Source organism: Syngnathus floridae, chromosome 14, assembly GCF_059516105.1.
Source record: "Syngnathus floridae isolate MCC-2025c chromosome 14, RoL_Sflo_1.0, whole genome shotgun sequence".
Classification (NCBI taxonomy): Eukaryota; Metazoa; Chordata; class Actinopteri; order Syngnathiformes; family Syngnathidae; genus Syngnathus; species Syngnathus floridae.
This window is the reverse complement of record NC_142426.1, coordinates 187,015-211,299: the sequence shown is the minus strand read 5'-3', so window position 1 is coordinate 211,299 and position 24,285 is coordinate 187,015. Positions and strand designations below refer to the sequence as shown.

The 24,285-nt window shown below is 47.3% G+C and overlaps 1 protein-coding gene and 1 long non-coding RNA gene across 2 annotated transcripts in view; both read right to left on the bottom strand.

The window, feature by feature from the left end:
• Window positions 1-8,276: 8,276 nt before the first annotated feature.
• Window positions 8,277-24,285, bottom strand: part of LOC148386874 (uncharacterized) — a 38,576-nt gene continuing 22,567 nt past the window's right edge. Inside the window, exons 3-4 of the long non-coding RNA XR_015862661.1 lie at window positions 8,483-8,653; window positions 8,277-8,359 (exon numbers count right to left, since the gene is read on the bottom strand). This is a non-coding gene — a long non-coding RNA (uncharacterized LOC148386874). The remainder of the gene's footprint in view (window positions 8,360-8,482; window positions 8,654-24,285) is intronic.
• LOC148386876 (janus kinase and microtubule-interacting protein 3-like) lies at window positions 11,706-13,302 on the bottom strand. Its single transcript, XM_088395656.1, has 6 exons — window positions 13,243-13,302; window positions 12,962-13,024; window positions 12,777-12,875; window positions 12,458-12,691; window positions 12,272-12,337; window positions 11,706-12,210 (listed from the first exon to the last, which is right to left on the bottom strand). The coding sequence occupies exons 1-6, from the start codon at window positions 13,300-13,302 to the stop codon at window positions 12,082-12,084; spliced, it is 651 nt and encodes a 216-aa protein (XP_088251782.1). The 3' UTR covers window positions 11,706-12,081.

Sequence of the window (24,285 nt, the reverse complement as noted above, 5' to 3'; positions counted from 1 at the left end):
TTCAATCAAACCTGTTGGGCAGTGGACTTTGGAAGCGTCACCGTGAAATGGAATACATCCATAGCACCAGACATCGCTACCAGACAATATTGGACATCGGTGCTGCGACGACGAGAGAAGATGATCGCCTTGCCACTGGAACCAGGAGCAATTCCGCGCGCAGGAGACGAGGAGGAAAGACGGTTTAAGACAAAAAGGGAAATAGTGAGTGAAGTAACTCACTTTCCCGAACATTTGGGTCACGTGAATTGGACAGGGCAAATAAGAAGTAACATCAGTGCTTGTGATATGAGGTACTTCAAAGCGCCAGAAAACTTTGCTAACCTAACAATAAGCTTGATTTGCAAGAACAAACGTGAAGAGAAAATTGTTAAAAGAAATTGGATTTTGAAAATGGGCAAAGAGCATGCGGAATGGTATAGCAATGCCTCGTGTGTCCCGTTGCCCGAATCAAAAGGAGGGTATTGGGAAAAGAGTGGAAAGAGGCCGGATGAATTTTCATTCCCGGCCCCAATGAAAAACTCCACGTGCCGTGGCACTTATCCCGGATGGGAGCCGTGCTGGAGTTGTTTAGATTTGGTTTGCGAAAAAACTCAGGATTATTTAAGTAAGCGTCGCCTTAACCGGGTGCCGAGAAGTTTGTCCGACAGCCAGAAGTCAGTATTTTGGGACTGTCAGAGAGTTTTTAGTAGGTTAAATGCGTGTTACTTTAACGTGGGACAATTTTGTGAGAATAATTATCATGTGATAATGTGGGCCTTTAAATTCCAAAAAATGAAGTCCCCTGTCGCAGTGTCAACAAGGGGAGGGAGGAAGTTCAACCCAAATAAGGAACCAGTAGATTTTGAATTTTGGCTAAATAGTTCATTTCCATGGTTATGGCAGGTAGAAACACGGATTGCTGTGCCCAGCAGTTACCAGGGCAGACACCGGTTATACCCGTCAGCAAGGCACTTATGGGTTCAACGGTTACCCACTCCTGCCGATTTGTTGACGGTAACTCCGGGAGAATTTGACAGAATTGACCAATGTGTAGTGGGGAAAATTTATGCTGGATTGCATGGGAGGGATTGGACAGTTGGGAAGTCGCCAAGATGTGACCTGGATGAGATCAAGCGATCCGTCTTGGGCACCAGGTGGGTTCACAACTGTGCCAGTCTCTTAGCAAACAAAACAGTGAAAGGAATTTTACAGGCATGGTCTGAAATAAAAGTTCGAGACCCCGCCAAGACATGGTGGGGATTTAATGGGTATGAAATGAAGCAATGGGTTATACCCTGTTTAAATGTAACAACAAATTACTGGGTTCAATACCAATTTATGTCAACGGTATATTCAAAAGAGACTGATATCAAGCCCACAGGAATGTACTCCCCATATATTTATGTGAATCCTCGGCCCTGGGCGATGACTTGTAACACTGAGAAAACAAAATGTTTGATTACCTTAGCTCGTGAACAATGTGTTACACTGCCTAATTGGAAAGAATATTGTTTAGATAAATATCAAGATGAAGGATACAGGAGTGTAGAAGGAGCTTTGTGGGAGTACGTCTCGCCACAAAACAGGTGGAGGCGTCAGCCCGCTAGAAACCGGGCGCCTTGTAATACCTGGGTACAAAATGAAGGGTTGCTAAATTTAAGCGAGCCAGTGTCTATCCCCTATCGGCTGCCTGCGCTGATACAGATTGCTGAAGGGCGTGCGTTCCGAAAGAGTCTGTGTGAGGGGCGGCAGTTTATGGGTTTTGATTGGATTGGCCCCAATAGAATTTTCAATAACAGAACATGTTTCTCCCCTTCAGAGCATTGGATAAAATGTGGCCATGGAGAAAACATTCATGATTGCACTTGGTATGAGAAAATAGGGGCGGCGCTGCAGTCAGTAACAAGTGCCGCGGTTGAGGCCTTTGGTGATGTGGTCGCCGGTGCCTTGGAGGTAGTACTGGGGCCAATCTGGGCGTGGGTGCTAGTAGGGTTTGCATTGATAGGAATAGCAGCGACTCTGTGCATTGCCATAAAAGGAAGTATTAAGAAGATTTTATTCGACCCCCGCGAGAGTGGGGCGTCTTTAGTTAGGCAAATGACAGCCCACAAGAGGGGTGGTCGGAACGTCTTATTAAAAGGAGAAGTCGGGCGGCAGTAGGGCATTTGAGCCTGACAGCTCAGAGACCGGAACTTCAAGAGACAAAAGAGAAAAACAAAAAAGGGAACTAATAATGGCAACAAACAGCTCAAGTGGGTTTTTAAATCCAAGAGGGAGGCCAGGAGCGATGAGAGTGAGTAACGAAGTTCAATATTGGGTTTTATTTAGTATATGGACAGCCTACTGCTGTTCTGGGTCTTGGGATTTGCAACAACTCACTCGCCCCGTGATTTTGGTCATATCAATATTCAAGGTTTTGATTTTGAGATTTTTATACACAAGACACACGATGGGTTTGGGTCTTTTTGTAGTCTACATGCATGGCCGAATGTATGTTGACCCTAATACACCCAGAGGTATTGCCGAAATTGTATTGCTTATTTTGTGGAGTGTTTTGGAAGTGGTGTCAATTTTTGTTTATTATGTTGTTTTCGGGGTTGTCATATTAGAAGCAATATTAGTGATAGGAATGGCCATGTATGTTATAAAGATGGTAGCCAGACTTGACCAGCATGCCCGCACCTCTGTCGCGTGGAGATGGCGTACGGCCAAACTCGTACTCTGGTGCATAGTATGGGGGTCATTGTCTGTGTTACTTTGGACCGAAGTGGTGGACCAATTGGCAATGATAACCTGGTTTTTTACATACTCTGTTTTTTTTCCCCTCCCGCCCCGAGAGGCGGGAGGGCAGCCGCAGAGAAGCCCCTCTATTGTATAGAAGAGGGGCTGGCAGAGGGGTGATTGTTTGAAGTGTAACCTGAAAAATGTTAAAATTTGTGCTTCCATGTGTTACAGACTATACACCGTATTGCGGATGCACCTAAATGCATCCTATGCGGAATGACCAATATGAAATTGGCCTGGGTGATCGGGAGATCTTATATGGGAAGCTGTTGTTATCAGACCGGCTTTAGTTTGGCTTGGCTGGTCCCTGACGGTCTGTATGTAAAAGAGGGAGAGCAGTCCAGCTTGGACCATCTCGGCTGGGAAGGATGTGCGGATTTGATGACCACCGCGACTCTGCTCGAGACAACCACAGGGCCCCTGATGGCACGTACGGTTCTCATGCATGGAGCAGGAAGAACCTACGGCACTATCTGGCCTTTGATTCACATGACCTGGCGTCAACAGAACGGCACCCGATGCGTCACTTCACATTGGCAATGTGGGCGCTGTTTGACAGTGAGCGCTCCTCATCGCTTTCTCCCGGCTGACTTTTACACGCACCCAAACGCAGGATATGGATTACACCGACCTATGGAGATGCCCAACGAGGCCCCTGTGGGGCTTGTCCGGCCTGCGCGTCGGGGAGGAGGACGGTGTGTTGGACATTGGACCCAGGATGGGTCTTACGTCCGGTGCAGAGAGCCATGTGAGGGTTGCGAGGGGCGTCGGGATCCAGACGGCAGCCGTACGTATGGAGGGCCTGGCTACAATAATGATCCTCCCCTCGACTCACCCATCAGCCCCGTACGGCTGATAAGCCCGCTGGATGTGGATGCAGCTCCGTCTGAGTCTGAGGACGACGATGAGGCTCGAGACGGAGGACGCGGGAGCGAGGCTGAGAATGGAGAGGCAGATGTCGAGAGTGTGGCCACAGAGGGATCGACACCACCGGAGCTGGGAGCTCTCGCCGAGGAGAACCACGCTGACGACGACAACGCTGCTGGTCGGTTGTCGCGCCTGATCAACGCCCTCGCAGAGATCGCCCGACAGGGAGACATGGCAGCGGCCTGCCCTACTTCAACGACCGCTGAGGTTGTGAATATCTCAGACGACGACGACATGGCTGAGTAGCTCTTGGGAATCAGGGATAGTTTATACCTGTTTTCAATCCAAGGGGAGGATGTCATGTAACATGGGGGCAGAGATGGTGCAAATGGTAGAATATGGATTGTTCACAGGAATAAATTGGCAGAGCTGAAATTCCAAATTTGTCCAAAAGATGGCGCCAGACCAAAACGTGAGACCAAAAGAGGAGCCAATAAGCTAAACATGGTAAAATAGAAATAAAAAGAGTAGCACGGTGTCAGAGGGTGAGTCACGCATAGAAGCACAAATGTGATTTTTATTTTGATTCTTTTGCTTGGCTAAAAATGTATTCTGTAACCGCTTTAAGCAATATTATTTGTCAATTCGATCAAGAGACCCGTCACTATGAGAATAGTGGCGTGACATAAATTGTTTGGAGAAGCACAAATGTGATTTTTATTTTTGATTCTTTTGCTTGGCTAAAAATGTATACTGTAACCGCTTTAAGCAATATTATTTGTCAATTCGATTAAGAGACCCGTCACTATGAGAATAGTGGCGTGACATAAATTGTTTAGAAAAGTAGGTCAAGGGTTTGGATTTTTATTTTAGAGTAAATTGAAGCGTAACTTTAAAAAGTTATTTTTATGTAGGAGAAAGAGAAGAAAAGGGGAAGTGAAAGGTTTTGCCACTAGCTGTGCATTTGGTGGAAAGTACTGCGTGGTCAGGGCGGAAACAGCTGCTGAAGGCCACAGATAACCAAGCGTGGGGAAACTGGCCAGTTCCCTCTATAGGCGTGAGAAAGCTGGCCAGTCCCTCTATAGGCGTGAGAAAGCTGGCCAGTCCCTTCTATAGGCGTGGGAAAACTGGGCAGTCTTACCCTATAGGGAAAGTACAGGAGAAAAGAAAGGGGAGGGGGGGACCGAGGGGTCTATAAAAGATCCGGCAGAAACAGCTCAGGGCTCTTTCCCCCAAAAGAGCGCTTATACGTGAAGAGGCCCGGAGGAGTTTCAAGATTTTTTCCAAAGTCCCGAAGATCTTTGTGTGAGACGCAGGATCACTGGACTGAAATTAACTTGGATTTACTCCCAAAAATTGGACTGGACAACTTTATAAAGAGAGATAGGTGAGAGGGATTTCCATATTTTATGTATTTAAGCGAGAGGGGGGAATAGTCATCGGGCCGCCGGTTCCCTCGTGGCCAGCCTGTTTCCCTAATTCGGATTTTAGAAGCAAGATCGAACTGATCACTCGACTTTGCTTCCACCAAAAATAGCACGTAGCTGGTATTTACCTCTTCCCTTTTTTATGAACTGTGTTTTGCAATCGAATTGTTCTGGGATTGAATGATTTTATTAACACGGGTATCAGTGAGTGAAATTGTTCAGTTTCTGGAGTAATTGAGATTTGTAATTCTATTCCATGTTTTTTTTTTTTCAATAAATGTGTTTTGTATATTACTTACTTCGTTGTGCGCGGATTTGTACTGAATATGCAACCGAAGGCTCAGGCCCGCTTCCCCTTTTTTTTGACGGGCCGCGTAAAAAGGAACTTTGAACAAGTTAGAGACTTAAATAACTTCCGTAGTTATTTGAGCCACGAGTGAATTGCGATCCGTTCGAAAGTTATTTCGTCTGAATAAATTAAAGGAAGTGTTTAAATCAGATTATTGGGTTGTGTAGAATGGAAAGTTATTTAACTATTTGAAAGGCTCAGGCCCGCTTCCCCTTTTTGACGGGCCGCGTAAAAAGTAACTCTGAGCAAGTTAGAGAATTAAAAACTTTTGTAAATATTTAACGGAAGAGTTGATTTCGTTAAAAGTGAATTCGGTTGAGAAATTACTTCCTTTAAATAACAGAACGACGACGATTGAAATAAATCAGTGAAGTTGGCGGAGGATAAAAGTATTTCAACTGTCCGTCGGGCGCGGCCCAGTTCCCCTTTTTGTCGGGCCGCGTCAAAAGCTAAATGGGACACGATCAAAAAGTAGACTTGCCTTCCAAATTAATTATTGGGCAAATCTAAATAGAGCACGACATTTTTATTCGGTTTAAGAAAGTTGCTATTCTTTTTGAAGCAATTAAGTGGGGTGAAGAACTCCGACGGTCAAGTGCTAGATCTACGTATAGGAAGTTAGAATTAATCATATAAAGTGCATTAATTTTCTTCTTAAATGCTATTATTGTCACACTTTTATTAATTCGATTCTCTTTCGAATGAAAAAGTTGGTCGGCTCGCTGCATGAGCGACCAAGTGGAACGGACCCATATCAACATTTACTTCGGCAAAAACTAGTGCTTGGGTGCGCTATACAAACGAATCCCTGAGGTCTTAACAAAGACATCTAAAAAATATCCGTAACAAAATAAGAACTTCAAACACTAGCGGGGAGCCATCAATACGATGCGGTCACTTCGAAGTCTTGCCTCGAATTGAGTTACTCGGCTCGAGCTTCGGGTGACTTGAGAGGGATTGGCGTCGTACAGAAATTAGATTGATTCCGGTGGAGTTAATTTAACTCGGGTGGTTAGATTACGGACGAATCTCCGAACCCGGCTAAAACAAACCCGTTACCGGGAAGCCGGGGGCACCTTAATGCAAGAGGTGCGTTTGACAACAGATACAACACAATGTGACGTGCGGGGTTGAGGTTAAAGGTTGAGTGAAGGGCCCTCGTTTTAAACTACTTTTTTGAAAAGGATTGGGAACAAGTAAGACGTATTTAATTTATTTAATGGGAAGTAGTAAGAGCTATTGAATTTAATCTATGTATTATATTCTATTGTATTGTATTCTGTTGTATTCTTTTGGATTGTATTCACACTAACCCCACTAAAACTTCAGCCCACAAAAACTCGCCTCTGGCGCCTAGCCTCTGGCTTTTAGCCTCTAACACTTAGCCTTTAACACTTAGCCTAGAAGGTGAATAAATAGGGTTAAAGGTTGAGTGAAGGGACCTCGTTTTAAACTACTTTTTTGAAAAGGAGTGGGAACAAGTAAGACGTATTTAATTTATTTAATGGGAACTAGTAAGACTTATTAAATTTATTTAATCTACTTTTCTTCCCAGGCAAAATTTGATGTGCTGCAATTCCAAATTTCCAAAGTGAATGAAGGAATGAAGTCCTTTAAATTATGATTTTGTATAAATACTAGGCATTAACACAAAATCGACGGCACAAAATGGGCAGACTTTACTTGTTTGAAAAGGACTGGTTACAAGACAGACTTTTTTAATTTATTTAATGGGAAGAAGACTTATTTAGTTTAATTGATCTATTTTTGTTCCCTGGCAAAATTCGATTTGCTGCAATTCCAAATTTCCAAAGTGAATGAAGGAAAGAAGTCGTTTAAATTATGATTTTGTTTAAATACTAGGCATAGACACAAAATCTACGGCACAAAATGGGCAGACTTTACTTGTTTGAAGAGGACTGGTTACAAGACAGACTTTTCTGATTTATTTAATGGGAAGAGGACTTATTTAGTTTATTTAATCTATTTTTGTTCCCTGGCAAAATTGGATTTGCTGAAATTGTATTTTGCCAAATCTTGACTTGAGACCTGATAGGAAGTATTAAACGCTTAGTTAAATCAATACAAATTGGTAATAAGAGCGAGTAATGTTGGTTGAACCGATGAATGAAGGTTGAAAGCAATTTAAATTATGACTTTGTATAAATACTAGATATTAACAGAACATCTACTGCGCGAAATGGGCAGAGTTTACTTGTTTGAGAAGGAGTGGCTTATTCAAAACTAAGATTTATTTAATCTGTTTGTTCCCAGGCAAAATGGGATGTGATGCAATTCCAAATTTCACCACATGATGGTGCCCAATTTTGACTTCATAGGACATATTAAACACTTAGCTTGTTATTATGTTCAAGGTAATCAGATTTGTTTATTATTCTAATGGCCTCTTCAAAACTATTCTGGATTACTACTTTGGATCTATTCTACATTACTTGGCAACAACATACTCTGTAACAGATTAGGCAGTATAATCATATATGTTAACTTGAGAGTGCCCACACTCAATCTACTTATCGTGATGTGTTAAATCAATTACTGTTAGACATTATTTGTCTGATAATCTACCAAATCTTTGAATTGAAGAATTTGTGATTTAATTAATAGCTTGTTGTTATGTTAAGGGTAATCATACTTGTATATAATTCTAATGGCCTTCTTTTGAAAACTATTCTGAATTAAAACTTTGGATCTTATATTACTTTGCAACAATCTACTCTGTGACAGATTAGGCAGTATAATCACATATGTTAACTTCAGTGCCCACACTGTATTTATTTATGGTTATTTGTTAAATCAAGTACTGTTAGACATGAAATAGGAAGTGTTTAACATAAATGTTATGGCTACTCACCATTGTAGCTCGCTCCTGGTCAATGATACGAGCCTCTTCTTGCAGTGGAAAACTTGCAGCCAACAAACACCGTGGAACCTAAAGGAATGAAATTAAACATTAACATTTCGCCTCGACCAATTTTCACACGTACAACGCAACGCGGCTACACTTCTGCTATTACAAACGTAAATCTCCTTAAACACAATGAGTGTTACTTACCGTGTACGCTCTAGACGGTCCAGTTGCAAGCAGAAAATAAAGATATTTCTGTTGATAATCGTCGCTGCTCAGCGGCTCACGGCCATCGCGCCAACAGATTTGAATTTTGGCGGAGGTTCGGGCAATTACGTCATATCCGCGGCACATGACTGCGACGTAATACCCGCTTATCTGAAACGGCAGTTAAAAGTAGAGTTACATCAAGTTTTCTTGGAACCTAAACGAATGAAAGAAAACTATCATTTGGCCACAACCAAGATTCACAGATACAACACAACGTGCGGGGTTGAGGTTAAAGATTGAGTGAAGGGCCCTCGTTTTAAACTACTGTTTTGAAAGGGAGTGGAAACAAGTAAGACGTATTTAATTTATTTAATGGGAAGTAGTAAGACTTATTAAATTTATTTAATCTACTTTTCTTCCCAGGCAAAATTTGATGTGCTGCAATTCCAAATTTCCAAAGTGAATGAAGGAATGAAGTCCTTTAAATTATGATTTTGTATAAATACTAGGCATAAACACAAAATCGACGGCACAAAATGGGCAGACTTTACTTGTTTGAAAAGGACTGGTTACAAGACAGACTTTTTTAATTCATTTAATGGGAAGAAAACTCATTTAGTTTAATTGATCTATTTTTGTTCCCTGGCAAAATTCGATTTGCTGCAATTCCAAATTTCCAAAGTGAATGAAGGAAAGAAGTCGTTTAAATTATGATTTTGTTTAAATACTAGGCATAGACACAAAATCTACGGCACAAAATGGGCAGACTTTACTTGTTTGAAGAGGACTGGTTACAAGACAGACTTTTCTGATTTATTTAATGGGAAGAGGACTTATTTAGTTTATTTAATCTATTTTTGTTCCCTGGCAAAATTGGATTTGCTGAAATTGTATTTTGCCAAATCTCGATTTGAGACCTGATAGGAAGTATTAAACGCTTAGTTAAATCAATACAAGTTGGTAATAAGAGCGAGTAATGTTGGTTGAACCGATGAATGAAGGTTGAAAGCAATTTAAATTATGACTTTGTATAAATACTAGATATTAACAGAACATCTACTGCGCAAAATGGGCAGAGTTTACTTGTTTGAGAAGGAGTGGCTTATTCAAAACTAAGATTTATTTAATCTGTTTGTTCCCAGGCAAAATTGGATGTGATGCAATTCCAAATCTATCTGAAACGGCAGTTAAAAGTAGAGTTACATAGTTTTCTTTTTTAATCAACACAATCATTTACAACCGTTGACCAGAAAGAATCGTCGAAATTCGACGTCCCCCACAAACGCCACGCTCACTCGCTTTTCAGGGCAACAAAAGTACTTCTTTTTAAAAACGATGAGTTGTACTTACCGTGTACGCTCTGGACGGTCCAGTTGCAAGCAGAAAATAAAAATATTTCTCTTGTTAGTCGTATGTTACCATCCGCTGTGTCTTTGTCAACATCGCCGCCATTTTCCTACTTCCTGCTGCGAGCCACGCCCACGGATTTAAATTTGGGCGGAAGCTCTTTCCATTGGCGTCGTTTTCGCGTATAGCAAATCCGATTGGTTGGGAAGGGGGCACGGTTATGCAGCCGAGGGGTCCTGTGATCGGTGGGATGTAAAGTAGGCGTCGACGTCACGTCCGCGTCACGTGACCACGACGTGGCAGACGTCATATAGCAACCGCTGTTTTGTTTAGTAGATTTACAGTTGTTATGCATTGGCATAATGGTGTGCACTCAAAATAGATTTAAATAAATTAAATATTTCTTCTGCCCACTCCCTTTTAAACAAGTTAACTCTGCCCACGTCCATTGACGTCTTGTCTGCGTCACGTGACCACGACGTAGCGACGTTATGTAGTAACCGCTGTTTTGATCAGTAGACTTACAGTTATTATGCGTTGACATAATGGCGCACTGGTTAGCATGGCCACCTCTTAAGCATGATGTTGCGGGTTCGACGCCTGATCAATGTTAGCATGGAGTGAGCTTAAGTGCATGGCGCTGAAGATTTGAATCTTTGAAATGCGCTGAGGTCTGACATATCAGGCAGAATGGTTTGCCATCACGTTCAACAAAAAATAGAAACTTTCCCACTCTGATTAAAACGTCCTGTGTTCATCTACGTATTTTCGTTTTGCTGTGCATCTTTTCCCTGCCATTTCGAGAGCCCAATTGACACTCATAGTTTAAAGAAATGTGTTTGCCCATCCTACTTTGTGGAATTTCACCACATGCGCTTTTGACCAAAATACCAAATTGAACTCAAGTGAAGCCAACACGCACAACCCCCCCCCCCCCACACACACACACACACAAATGTTGATATGAACATAAAAGAGCCGCATGCGGTTCGGGAGTTGCGGCTTGGCCAAACCTGTACTATACAACTTTATTTGTATAAAATTTTCACAACAGCTGTCACACAAACAAAGCGGGAAAAACCGAAGACGTGCGTGTTCCGCCCACGCTGGATTTATTTGCACCTTTGAAAAGACACCGTATTGCCGCAGATGTGGCAAAGAGTACTTTTGGGCATCTGAGACGGAAGGATGTCCAAAGCATCACGTCACCTGCTCTGGTAGGCATGGTGGTGGGACGTTGAGGTCAACCGCTTTGGGGTTGGCTGAATCTTTGATCGCAGGATGCCACACACTTGAAGACAGAAGCAGAAAAGCAGAGCTAAATGCAAAATGTACTCACCGGTGACTCCAATTTTTTTCCCCCCTGAAGAAACAGCTGGACGGGTGGCCCCGGCTGGCCAGTGGGACTCTTGTTATTCTGACCCTTTTTAGTGCGCGTTTGGGGCAACAACCGTTTTTTGTGGCGCTCTCTTCTGGTTCAAAAGTGCCCTGCATGTGAATTTGCTTTTCCTGCCTTCTGATTGGATGAGCGCCGGTGTGACGCGGTGCCTCTGTCACCGTGGCGGGGGGTATACGTTGGCATCGGAGCGTCTGCCAACGTCTGAGACCGGCTGGCAGTGTATCGGAGGTGTCGAGTGCGGTGCCGCTGGAGCTCACTCACCAGCTGGTGTTAGGGCCACAGAATGAAGGCCAAGGAGAAGAATAGAAAGAGAAACAGAAACTTCTCCTCCAATTGTTTGATTTGTCTCTTCTGAGCTTCGATGAATTCTTTCAGCTCTTTGTTCCTCTAGGACGGACAAATGGAAAGTGGCATTCAAAAGCCAGTAAGCGTGCAAGTAAGTGCCGGGCTGGCTTTGGGCCCTTACCTGTTGCGCGCTGTGCAGCAGATCCATTCTCTCTTGGAGGATGCAAGCGTCGCGCTCCCTCAACTCGCACATCAGGGCTCGCTTCCATTGGTCCACGGCGCTCCTAAGCTCTTCTCTCTGATCCGCCGTCAGCACGTCATTCACGCCAGCGTGGCTGGCTTTTTCGCCGTCCGTGGCGGGGCAGTCCCGCTGCGGTAGCGCCTCGTACAACATGGCCTCCAGCTCCAGGATCCTCTGGGCCGCAATCCTCGTCCATCAGTGGTCCGGCGGGAGATTTGAGGGCGGCTTACCTTATGAGCCTGGTCCATGGAACACTTCCTGAAGTCCAACTCTTCATCCAGGTAGCCCTTCTGCTTGCAGAACATATCCAGGCACAGCTCAAGGTCAGAATTGTTGGGGCACATTGCCGGAGTTCCCCTTGGCTGATGTCGCGTGTCTGTCTACCTTCTCACTTTCAATGTCCAACATCTTCTGTTGAAGTGCTGACTTGGTCACTTTGATGTATTCTAACCACTGAGGAAAGGCTGCTGTCACATAAGCAGAATGCGAGAGCGTGCGTGGACGTGCGCGTTACCTTCTCGGCTAGGGTGAGAAGGGTCCTGGCGTGAATCACGACCACCTGCTCCTCGTTGGTGAGATTCTGCAAGAGCCCAAAGGCACAGCGTCAACAAGCTTCTTTCAGCGCAAAGCCTTCCAAAAGTCACATTTGAGCCGCCGAGTCTCGTGGAGTGCGAACATAAGGAGTTCGACATACACTTACGGCGTTATAGCCCAGGATGTCCAGCTTCTTCATCAGATCACTGATGACGATGTCCGGGGGAAAGGCGCAAGGAGCAATGTAAGGTGTTCTGGGACCTCGGGTTAAGGTTAGGGTTGCGAGGGACGCCTTACGTACGCTCACGCCCTCGGCCTCGCAGTAGATCTGCAAAGGGCTGAGGCCGTCTGGGAAACGGACTTGCAGAAACTTCAAGACGGGGGAGCGCCACTCCCTCTCCTGAAAGGCAGAGGCATGCATCCGTCCGTCCGTCCGTCCGTCCGTCACATCTCTGGCCTCAACACGCTTGTGCGAGTCTTCCCACCTCCAGCTCCAGGATGCGGAACTCAAGCAGTTCGTTTTGGTCTCGGATATCCTGGATGTGCTCTTTCAGACGCGCTTCTTCCGCCTCCATCCGCCTGACCTGAAAAGACAGTCAGACCTCATCTGCGGGGCTTCCCGACGGGTGTGACGCCAAGCGACTCCGCCCAGCGCCTTTCTTTCCGTCACCTTTTCGGCCAACTGCTGATTGCTCTGACGCAGCAGCTGCTTCTCCTCCACCCACTTGACATTCTAGAAGAGACAAACGCGTGGACAGCTTTGGAATGTTGTGTCATTTTCATCCACAAATTCTTTGGTTGACTGGAAAATGACATTTGCTTTTCTCCGCATTTTCCCAGCCACGTTCGGGGGGGGGGGGGGGGGGTTGGTCCAGTAATGCCAGACGAATGAGTGACTGAAGAATGTAGCTATTTTGTCTGAGAAAAAGGTGTGCTCATTGATGAGCTTACCTGTCCTTGTTGCTTCAGCGCTGACTCCAGATCTGCTACTCTGCTTTGATAGTGACCCATTTCTACCATCAGCTTTTCTCTGGTCTGAAAGGAGGAGGAGGGAGGCTCCTCCTCCTCCTTTCAGACCAGAGAACACCCGAGGCTGGGTGAGAACGGGGAGGCTGCGACCCGGCCGGGGGTTGCGGAAAGGGACGCCACCTTGATCTCCTTCTCGGCGTCGTAGTCCCCTTCGCTGGTCTGGGCTAGCAGAGCGTAGGCTCGTTGCAGCGCTTGATATTCTTGCGTCAGCTGGCGGTAGCGAAGCTCCGCCTCTTCATGCACACACCAATGCAACACAGCACTAGTACCAGAATCAGTCAGACCGGCGACAAAGCACCCGCGACGCAAAGACGAGTCCGATTCCAGGCTGAAGAGGAATGTTTGGTGCCAATACGCTGGCAGAAATGGCGGGCTACCTCTTCGGGTTCCGTGTCGGGGGTTCTGTCGGTGTGAAAAGACAAGGACGATCCGTCCGAGTCCACCAACACGTCTTCGTCGTAGCCGTAAAATGTTTCGATGACCTGCGGGCGCGGAAGCAAACATCTCTCTGAACAAACTGAAGCGACACCTCACGATGAATCGACGAGAGGAACGATAGCGAGAAAAAGGCCATTTCATCTTGCGCAACACCAAGCAGCCGCAAACAAACAGACTCACCTTGCAGGACCTCACGCTTTGTTCCTCCTCAGAGATTCTCGACGTCGGTATCGTAGCAGCAAATCTCTCTCCTGTCGACACAAATAATCCGCCTTTGAGATTCTTTGGATGCAAAGGGAACGAACGGCTCCGGCGCAGAAACAAACGCGACTCACAATGACATTTCTGACATGAGCTCCTGTCTCCAGAGCCTGAAAAACACGTCACCGGCGATGATTGGAGGGACGCTCGTCTTTTCCAAAAGTGACAACTACAGGGTGTGTCAGGGTTTTCCAGATTATCTTTATCGTATCATTATGTTGCTTTGACTTTGACTGCAACCTGTAATAAATAATATTATTTATCCCTTATTTATCCCTATCGCTTATCCCTTCCTACACAAAGTCGTAAAACACCCCTTGCTATGTTTTGACTAGAGGTCAAGGGCTTCCTCTATTCAATCCACTCTTACACCCACCCTGTTTCTCTTAATTAAAATGCTCGTGCAGGAGCCGAGAGTCAGACTTCATTCGTACAACGGATGGACTCTCCACCTGCAGGTGTCCAAAAGAACTTACTTGTCTCCCGTGTGGTTCTTGCAAAATAAGTTGGAGCGAGCGCAACTCTAACAGGGTGCATTTTGCCACTAGCTGCCTACGGACAATGACGTCGCGCTCGCGGCTCATGGTTGACGGGCTGAGCAGCCGGGCAAGTCCGTCGTTTTCAGCGCACAGCGAGTGGCAAAGGCGCTGACAAAACGGGAGCTTTGAGCTGCTGAAAACGGCAAAACAAGTCTAAAGCGTGTTCAAACGCGTGCGCACAATGCTCCTGCTTGAAAGGTCGGAATTTAAGGGGCCAATTTTTTGGATGGCGGCCGCCGGCCAAGCTTTGGACGGAAAAGGTTTCCTGGCGACAGCGAGCGAGCGCGGCGCTGCCGTACGTGCACCGAGTCGCCTGCCTGAAGACCTTGGACAAGTCGTCGATGATGTGCCGCTGCTCCACAACTTGAAGGAACTCCATTTCACCGTCCTGCTGGCCGCAACCGCGGTCCAGGTCATTGAGCGAACTAGGCCTTCTCTGTGGAACACAAATGCAGTGGACTCTGTTGGCACGCCGCCGTTGTCCGCGTCGACTTACCAAGCTTGCCATCTCCTCGTTCTCCTGGGTGACAAAGCGCACTTTGTTTTCAAGGCGGCACAGCACCAGCGAGAGTTCTTCATTCTTCCTGCTCAGGCGTTTGTTTTTGTACAGGAGTGGCAGAAACTGGCTTTCTGTTTCTCTCAGTCGCTTTAGCTGCAAGCATGAAGTGCGGGATGTGAAAGACGCACAACACGCGGGCCAGAACGTATCCATTCCTTTTGCATCGGTTTGAACGGAATCGTGGCTTTGGCTCCCAATAAAAGACATCTACCAGGCAACCGACTCGCCGCGCCGCTCAACTAATAAGCAAGCGCAATGGGTGCCTCGCTGGATGGCGCGCATCAAACGTAGCGCAAACCTTCAAGCGTGCCGTCAATAAATTACCAGTTCATTGCGCTCTTCAGAAAGCAGGGCGTTTCGATCCTCCAGTTTCCTGATGACTGCGCTGAGCTCAGCGATTTTCAGATGAAACCGTCGCGTGTCCCGATCCTCCTGAGACTGAAAACGCCCCGCAACACACACACACAAGCACTCGTTCAAAGTTCAAAACTGTTTTTGTGCTACCTTCCTCCAGCAACGAACTAAGTCATGCGTACTGCAAGTGTGTGATGAGGTGGCTTACGCAATGAAGAGGATTGCTAGTAGCGGCGTTGACCCCACTTCCAGGGTAGTTTAGGCCCGCCCTTTGGGAATCCCTCAGGGCAGCGATCTGCTGCTCGGCAGCCTGAGTCTGCAGCTGAAGGCGGTGGACGTGGCCGGCCCCAGGGCTTCATCCAAAACACTAACCGCTCTGTCTTTCAGCTTGATCTCATCCGTCTGGATGTACAAACGGGGAGCGCTCAGGCAGGCGGGCAAACTCATTTGCCAGAATTGTGACAAAAACAAAGAGAGCAACCGGCCAATTTTTTTCTTGAATCGACTAGAACACCTTTGCTGTGACAAAAGCGAAGCGAGCAACCGGACATTTTCTTCTTGTGAAATAGAATAGAATAGAATGCCTTAGGTGTCATTGCACTGCAGGTATACAACGAAATTGGGAACATAGCCACGCACCGCGCATCTGATCAGTCCTACCAGTCGGCGGATCTCCCTCTCGCAGTCTCTCTTGGTTCGGCTCAGCTCCTCCCGATGCTGGTGATGAGCCGATCGGAGCTCGGCCGCTCGGGACTGCCAGGCCTGCTGGGCCGCTGCCAGGGCTTCTTCCGCGCTCCTGGTGGAGGCGACACCGCTCGGTCTCCCGACACCGCCGCGTCTCCTCCACCTCCGCCAGCAAAGCGCCCCCCCTCCTCACCTGAGCAGACATTGCGCCACACCGGGCCGTTGAGACCGCAACGGAGCGCCGCGACGCTTACTGGGGACAAGCTACACAATACGGTAGCGGCCGCATCGAAGCCCGACGTGGCGTGCGGATAGTCAGACACGGATAGAGCGGATCACCTTGTCCATGGAGCCGTCCCTCAGGCTGAGGACCAAGGCATTCAGTCGCTGGATCTCTCCATCTTTGATTTTGATCACTCTCATCAGCTCCATTTCATGCTGCCGCAGTAATGTCTCCCTGGTAATGGCTAACTCTTTCTGCTTCTCCTCATGGAGTTTGCTTTTGAGTTCCGTCATGGCGGCGGTGGCACGGTGGTGCTCCGCCCGCAGGTCCTGACTTCTCTCTCTCTCCAGACAGCTGACCTGACATGACTTAGACTTAGACTTAGACAAACTTTATTGTCATCTTGTCTGCACATGGTGCATACAAAACGAAATTCTGTTGCATACGTCTTACAACAAAGTAGTGATATTGCAGTTGAATAGAAGTAACATATCCTATGAAAATATATATATATACATATACTATATATATATATATATATATATATATATATATATATATATATATATATATATATATATTAAAAATAAGTATAAAGTGCAGCAGTGATAATTATGCAATAGTGCAAGTAGGCAAAACAGTATTCAAGAGTGTGCAGAGGAATGCTAAACCATGTATTAAACTTCTATTTAAAGGGTTTATACAAGTTCAGTAAAGTTGGTAGTGCGAGATAGTGCAAGATAGAGGTCCGTAGTGTCATAAAGTACAGTTCTGTGAATGTGTGATGCAGAGTTCAGTTTAGAGCTCAACAGTTCTAGTGTTCAACAGTCTGATGACAGCAGGGAAAAAGCTGTTGCAGAACCTGGTGGACCTGCAGCGGATGCTGCAAACCTCTTCCCAGAGGGCAGCAGGGAGAACAGTCCATGGTGGGGGTGTGATGGGTCATTGATGATGTTACGGGCACGGGACATGCAGCGCTGAGATGAAATGTCCTGAATGGAGGGAAGAGGAGCCCCTATGATCCTCTCTGCTGTCCTCACCACTCTCCTCACGTTCTTCCAATCGGAGGCGGTGCAGCCTCCACACCATACAGAGAGACAGCTTGTCAGAATGCTCTCTATGGTGCTCCTGTAGAACGTCCTCATGATGGGTGGGGGCAGGTGGGCTCTCCTCATCCTCCGCAGGAAGTACAAGCGCTTCTGTGCCCTCTTGACCAGTGCCGTAGTGTTCATAGTCCAGGTGAGGTCTTCTGTGATGTGGACCCCCAGGAATTTGGTGGTGCTGACCACCTCCACAGCTGAGCTGTTGATGATCAGTGGAGCATGGTGAGGCTGTTTTTTCCTGAAGTCGACGACGATCTCCTTCATCTTCTCCTCATTCAGGATCAGGCTGTTTTCTCTGCACCAGCCCACCAGCTGCTCCACCTCCTCTCTGTAGTCCAGGTCGTTGTTGTCTCTGATGAGCCCCACCACCGTTGTGTCGTCTGCTGACTTCACGATGTGATTGGTGGTGAACCTGAGGACGCAGTCGTGTGTCATCAGGGTGAACAGCAGGGGGCTCAGGACGCAGCCCTGAGGGGAGCCTGTGCTGAGGGTGATGACATCAGAGGTGTTCTGTCCGACCCGGACTGACTGAGGTCTGTTGGTGAGGAAGTCTAGCAGCCAGTTGCGAAGGGGGGTGTTGAAGCCCAGGTGTTCCAATTTTCCTACCAGATGCTGTGGGATGATGGTGTTAAACGCTGAGCTGAAGTCCAGGAACAGCATCCGCACATGGGTGTTCTTCTCCTCCAGGTGAGCCAGGCTCAGGTGAAGAACGGAGGAGATGGCGTCCTGAGTGGAGCGGTTTTGCCGGTCGGCAAACTGGAACGGGTCAAATAATAGGGGGAGTCTGGAAACGATGTGACCTTTAAGCAGCCTTTCGAAGCACTTCATCATAACCGGAGTCAGTGCAACAGGCCGGTAATCATTAAATGAGGTGATTTGAGGTTTCTTCGGCACCGGAATGATGGAGGCAGTCTTAAAGCACGCCGGCACTGTGGCTTGGCCCAGCGAGGTGTTAAAAATGTCTGTGATGACCCCAGCCAGATGACTTGCACATTCCCTGAACACACGCCCAGGAATGTTGTCGGGGCCAGGGGCCTTACAGGGGTTGACTCTCCTCAGGGTCTTCAACACATCGGCGGAGTCAAGGCAGAGTACCTCCTCTTTCTGATGGGGGACAGTTTTAACTGCTGGAGTGCCGTTTAGTGCCTCGAACCTCCCAAAGAAGTTATTTAGACCATTTAGAAAGTCAGCATCAACTACACCCACCGGGGGGGGGGGGGGGGAGGGTGAGTTGTAGTCTGTAATCGCCCGTATGCCTTGCCACATACTCCTGATGTTTTTGACGTCGTGGAAACGATCCTGAAATTTTCGACTGTGGTCTCGCTTCGCTATCCTGATGGCACGGTTCAAGTTGGCTCTCGCTGTCCTCAGTGTCTCCTTGTCGCCAGACTTGAAGGCAGAGTTCCGCGCTCGTAGCGTTTGACGTACCTCCTCAGTCATCCAGGGTCGTTGGTTGCCCCGGGTGATGATATTCTTAGTGGTGCTGACGTCCTCGGTGCATTTGTTGATGTAGGCTGACACAGTCATGGCACACGCATGTCTAATCTACATCGGGAAATCTGGGAGGGAGGGAGGGAGGCAGGCAGGGAGGCAGGCAGGGAGGCAGGCAGTGTCTGTCTGTTGAGGTTTTCACCTTGTTCTTCTCCTGCTGAAGTTCTAACTGGACGTCCATCAGTTTGGTTCTCAGCTCGTCATTGGCGGCCTGAAGGGCGTCCGTTCGCTCCGCCTTGGCCCACCCTGCCGGAGCTCGTTTGGACATCTCTTACTCGAGTCTCGCCCGGTCGTCAGTCAGAGATCACAACATTTGTACCTGGAGAGCACAAACGCAGCGCTGTTTTCCACTGGCTTCGAACTCAACTTCAATCGGTACCGTAACTTACAACATCATAAACATAGAACTAGCTTGACTTATTCATTGAATAAATGCATTTGGTTCTTCAAAACTGCATCACGCAACATAGCGTGACCGAGACGGCCGTTATCCACCTGCGTGAAGTTATTTGGTGAAATGAATGAGATGTTTAAGACACCATCGTTCTGTCTCTCTGTAGATGAAGGGAAATAATCGATTGCTGAAGGTCCAAAGGTGTTGTGATAAACAAATAAACATATTAGTGATTAGTGACATATTTGTGATAAACATATTAGGCAGGATAATCACATGTGTTAACTTGACTGCCCACACTGTATTTATTTATGGTTATTTGTTAAATCGAGTACTGTTAGACATGAAATAGGAAGTGTTTAACATAAATGGAAGACGAAAGGGGTACTCACCATTGTAGCTCCTGCTGGTCAATGATACGAGCCTCTTCTTGCAGTGGAAAACATACAGCCAACAAACACCGTGGAACCTAAAGGAATGAAATTAAACATTAACATTTAGCCTCAACCAACATTCACAGATACAACGCAACGCAAACTACACAAACGTAAATCTTTTTAAACACAATGAGTTGTACTTACCGTGTATGCTCTAGACCAGGGGTCACCAACACGTTGCCCGCGGGCACCAGGTCGCCCGTGAGGACCGTATGAGTCGCCCGCAGGACTGTTCTAAAATTAGCTCAAATAGTGGGACTTGTCAGTGAGCTGTATCTATTTATTTTACAGTCAAACCTCGGTTTTCGAACGTCCTGGTTCTCGAACAAATCGGAATTCTAACATAAAATTTGAGATTTTTTGCTTCGGTTGTCGAACAAAGTTCGGAGGTCGAACCTCGCAAGATGAGCCGGGAGGACCCGAGAAAACCCGACCGCGCGGCATGGATGCCGACTGACTCCGTTGTTATTGTATTTTCGTTACTTTGAGGACTGTATTAACCCCTAATCATTCCTCCAAAGAAAGCAAGTGGGAGCAGTAAAGCCATCCTAAAACACAAAGACGGTCTTAAAGCAATGCGGCAGTGAGCGCCCGGCGCCCTGCGGTTGCGCGATTGGACTAAATTAAGCTCCCTGCGCACTGAGGTCCACTTAAATTTTGGAAAGTACATCAGGACTTTAAAAATATTTTCTAAATTTTAGCGACGGCTCTGTCACAATAATGCGACCAGCGCAGTGCAGTTGTGCGGTCGGCGACGCGCTACTGTTGCGCGTTCGGCGGTGCGCTGTAGTTGCGCGATCAGACAAAATTAAGCTCCCTGCGCACTGAGGTCGACTTAAATTTTGGAAAGTACATTAGGACTTTAAAAATATTTTCAAAATTTCTGCGACGGCTCTGTCACAATAATGCAACCAGTGCGGTGCAGTTGCGCGTTGTGCGACACGTTACTGTTGCGTTCGGCGGTGCACTGCAGTTGCGTGGTCGGACAAATATGCGCAAATGAAAAAAAAGGCAAATTGGCTATTTCAGAAGTCTGTGTCAAACTGGTAGCCCTTTGCCTTAATCAGTACCCAGGAAGTAGCTCTCGATTTAAGAAAGGTTGGTGACCCCTGCTCTAGACGGTCCACTTGTAAGCAAAAAATAAAGATATTTCTGTTGATAATCGTCGTGTTTGTATCCGGTGTCTCGCTCAAGGCCATTGCGCCCACAGATTTGAATTTTGGCGAGAGTTCAGCCTATTGACGTCATTTCCGCGGTGTAATACCCGCATATCTGAAACGGCAAAGTTAAGAGTAGAGTTAAATAAAGTTTTTAGTCAACGCAATAATTTACAACCGTTGACCAGTCAAAATAATCGTCGAAATTTGGCGTCTGTGGCTGGAAGCAGACGCCGAGTTCGACGTTCCTCCCAAACGCCAAACTCCCTCGCTTTTCAGGGCTCAAAAAAAAACAGTTGTAATTACCTTGTACGCTCTAGACGGTCAAGTTGCAAGCTGAAAACAAAAATATTTGCCTTGTTAGTCATCGTGTTACTAACCGCTGTGTCTTGTTTGCCAGAATTGCCGCTTTCCTACTTCCTGTTGCAAGCCACGCCCACGGAGTATAATTTTGCCGTGAGTTCCGCCTATTGACGTCATGTCCGCGTCACATGACTGCGACGTAATATTATCTAAAACTGTTTGTGCGGTATTGTGTTGTTCTGTGCGGTGTTGTGTTATTCTGTGCGGCGTCGTGTTGTTCTGTGCGGCGTCGTGTTGTTCAGTGCGACGTCGTGTTGTTCAGTGCGGCATGGTGTTGTTCAGTGCGGCATGGTGTTGTTCAGTGCGGCATGGTGTTGTTCAGTGCGGCATAATGTTGTTCAGTGCGGCATAATGTTGTTCAGTGCGGCATGGTGTTTTTCAGTGCGCCATGGTGTTGTTCAGTGCGGCATGGTGTTGTTCAGTGCGGCATAATGTTGTTCAGTGCGCCATAATGTTGTTCAGTGTGGCATGGTGTTGTTCAGTGCGGGATGGTGTTGTTCAGTGCAGGATGGTGTTGCTCAGTGCGGCATGGTGTTGTTCAATGCGGCATGGTGTTGTTCAGTGCGGGATGGTGTTGTTCAGTGCGGCATGGTGTTGTTCAGTGCGGCACAATGTTGTTCAGTGCGGCATGGTGTTGTTCAGTGCGGCATGGTGTTGTTCAGTGCGGCATGGTGTTGTTCAGTGCGGCATGGTGTTGTTCAGTGCGGAATGGTGTTGTTCAGTGCGGCATGGTGTTGTTCAGTGCGGGATGGTGTTGTTCAATGCGGGATCGTGTTGTACAGTGCGGGGTGGTGTTGTTCAGTGCAGGATGGTGTTGTTCAGTGCGGCATGGTGTTGTTCAATGCGGCATGGTGTTGTTCAGTGCGGGATGGTGTTGTTCATTGCGGCATGGTGTTGTTCAGTGCGGCATGGTGTTGTTCAGTGCGGCATGGTGTTGTTCAGTGCGGCATGGTGTTGTTCAGTGCGGCATAATGTTGTTCAGTGCGGCATGGTGTTGTTCAGTGCGGGTAGGTGTTGTTCAGTGCAGGATGGTGTTGTTCAGTGCGGCATGGTGTTGTTCAGTGCAGCATAGTGTTGTTCAGTGCAGCATGGTGTTGTTCAGTGCGGCATGGTGTTGTTCAGTGCGGCATGGTGTTGTTCAATGCGGCATGGTGTTGTTCAATGCGGGATCGTGTTGTTCAGTGCGGGGTGGTGTTGTTCAGTGCAGAATGGTGTTGTTCAGTGCGGCATGGTGTTGTTCAATGCGGCATGGTGTTGTTCAGTGCTGGATGGTGTTGTTCATTGTGGCATGGTGTTTTTCAGTGCGGCATGGTGTTGTTCAGTGCGGCATGGTGTTGTTCAGTGCGGCATGGTGTTGTTCAGTGCGGCATGGTGTTGTTCAGTGCGGGATGGTGTTGTTCAATGCGGGATGGTGTTGTACAGTGCGGGGTGGTGTTGTTCAGTGCAGGATGGTGTTGTTCAGTGCGGCATGGTGTTGTTCAATGCGGCATGGTGTTGTTCAGTGCGGGATGGTGTTGTTCATTGCGGCATGGTGTTGTTCAGTGCGGCATGGTGTTGTTCAGTGCGGGATGGTGTTGTTCAGTGCGGGATGGTGTTGTTCAGTGCGGCATGGTGTTGTTCCGTGCGGCATGGTGTTGTTCAGTGCGGCATGGTGTTGTTCATTGCGGCATGGTGTTGTTCAGTGCGGCATGGTGTTGTTCAGTGCGGCATAATGTTGTTCAGTGCGCCATAATGTTGTTCAGTGTGGCATGGTGTTGTTCAGTGCGGGATGGTGTTGTTCAGTGCAGGATGGTGTTGCTCAGTGCGGCATGGTGTTGTTCAATGCGGCATGGTGTTGTTCAGTGCGGGATGGTGTTGTTCAGTGCGGCATGGTGTTGTTCAGTGCGGCACAATGTTGTTCAGTGCGGCATGGTGTTGTTCAGTGCGGCATGGTGTTGTTCAGTGCGGCATGGTGTTGTTCAGTGCGGCATGGTGTTGTTCAGTGCGGAATGGTGTTGTTCAGTGCGGCATGGTGTTGTTCAGTGCGGGATGGTGTTGTTCAATGCGGGATCGTGTTGTACAGTGCGGGGTGGTGTTGTTCAGTGCAGGATGGTGTTGTTCAGTGCGGCATGGTGTTGTTCAATGCGGCATGGTGTTGTTCAGTGCGGGATGGTGTTGTTCATTGCGGCATGGTGTTGTTCAGTGCGGCATGGTGTTGTTCAGTGCGGCATGGTGTTGTTCAGTGCGGCATGGTGTTGTTCAGTGCGGCATAATGTTGTTCAGTGCGGCATGGTGTTGTTCAGTGCGGGTAGGTGTTGTTCAGTGCAGGATGGTGTTGTTCAGTGCGGCATGGTGTTGTTCAGTGCAGCATAGTGTTGTTCAGTGCAGCATGGTGTTGTTCAGTGCGGCATGGTGTTGTTCAGTGCGGCATGGTGTTGTTCAATGCGGCATGGTGTTGTTCAATGCGGGATCGTGTTGTTCAGTGCGGGGTGGTGTTGTTCAGTGCAGGATGGTGTTGTTCAGTGCGGCATGGTGTTGTTCAATGCGGCATGGTGTTGTTCAGTGCTGGATGGTGTTGTTCATTGTGGCATGGTGTTTTTCAGTGCGGCATGGTGTTGTTCAGTGCGGCATGGTGTTGTTCAGTGCGGCATGGTGTTGTTCAGTGCGGCATGGTGTTGTTCAGTGCGGGATGGTGTTGTTCAATGCGGGATGGTGTTGTACAGTGCGGGGTGGTGTTGTTCAGTGCAGGATGGTGTTGTTCAGTGCGGCATGGTGTTGTTCAATGCGGCATGGTGTTGTTCAGTGCGGGATGGTGTTGTTCATTGCGGCATGGTGTTGTTCAGTGCGGCATGGTGTTGTTCAGTGCGGGATGGTGTTGTTCAGTGCGGGATGGTGTTGTTCAGTGCGGCATGGTGTTGTTCCGTGCGGCATGGTGTTGTTCAGTGCGGCATGGTGTTGTTCATTGCGGCATGGTGTTGTTCAT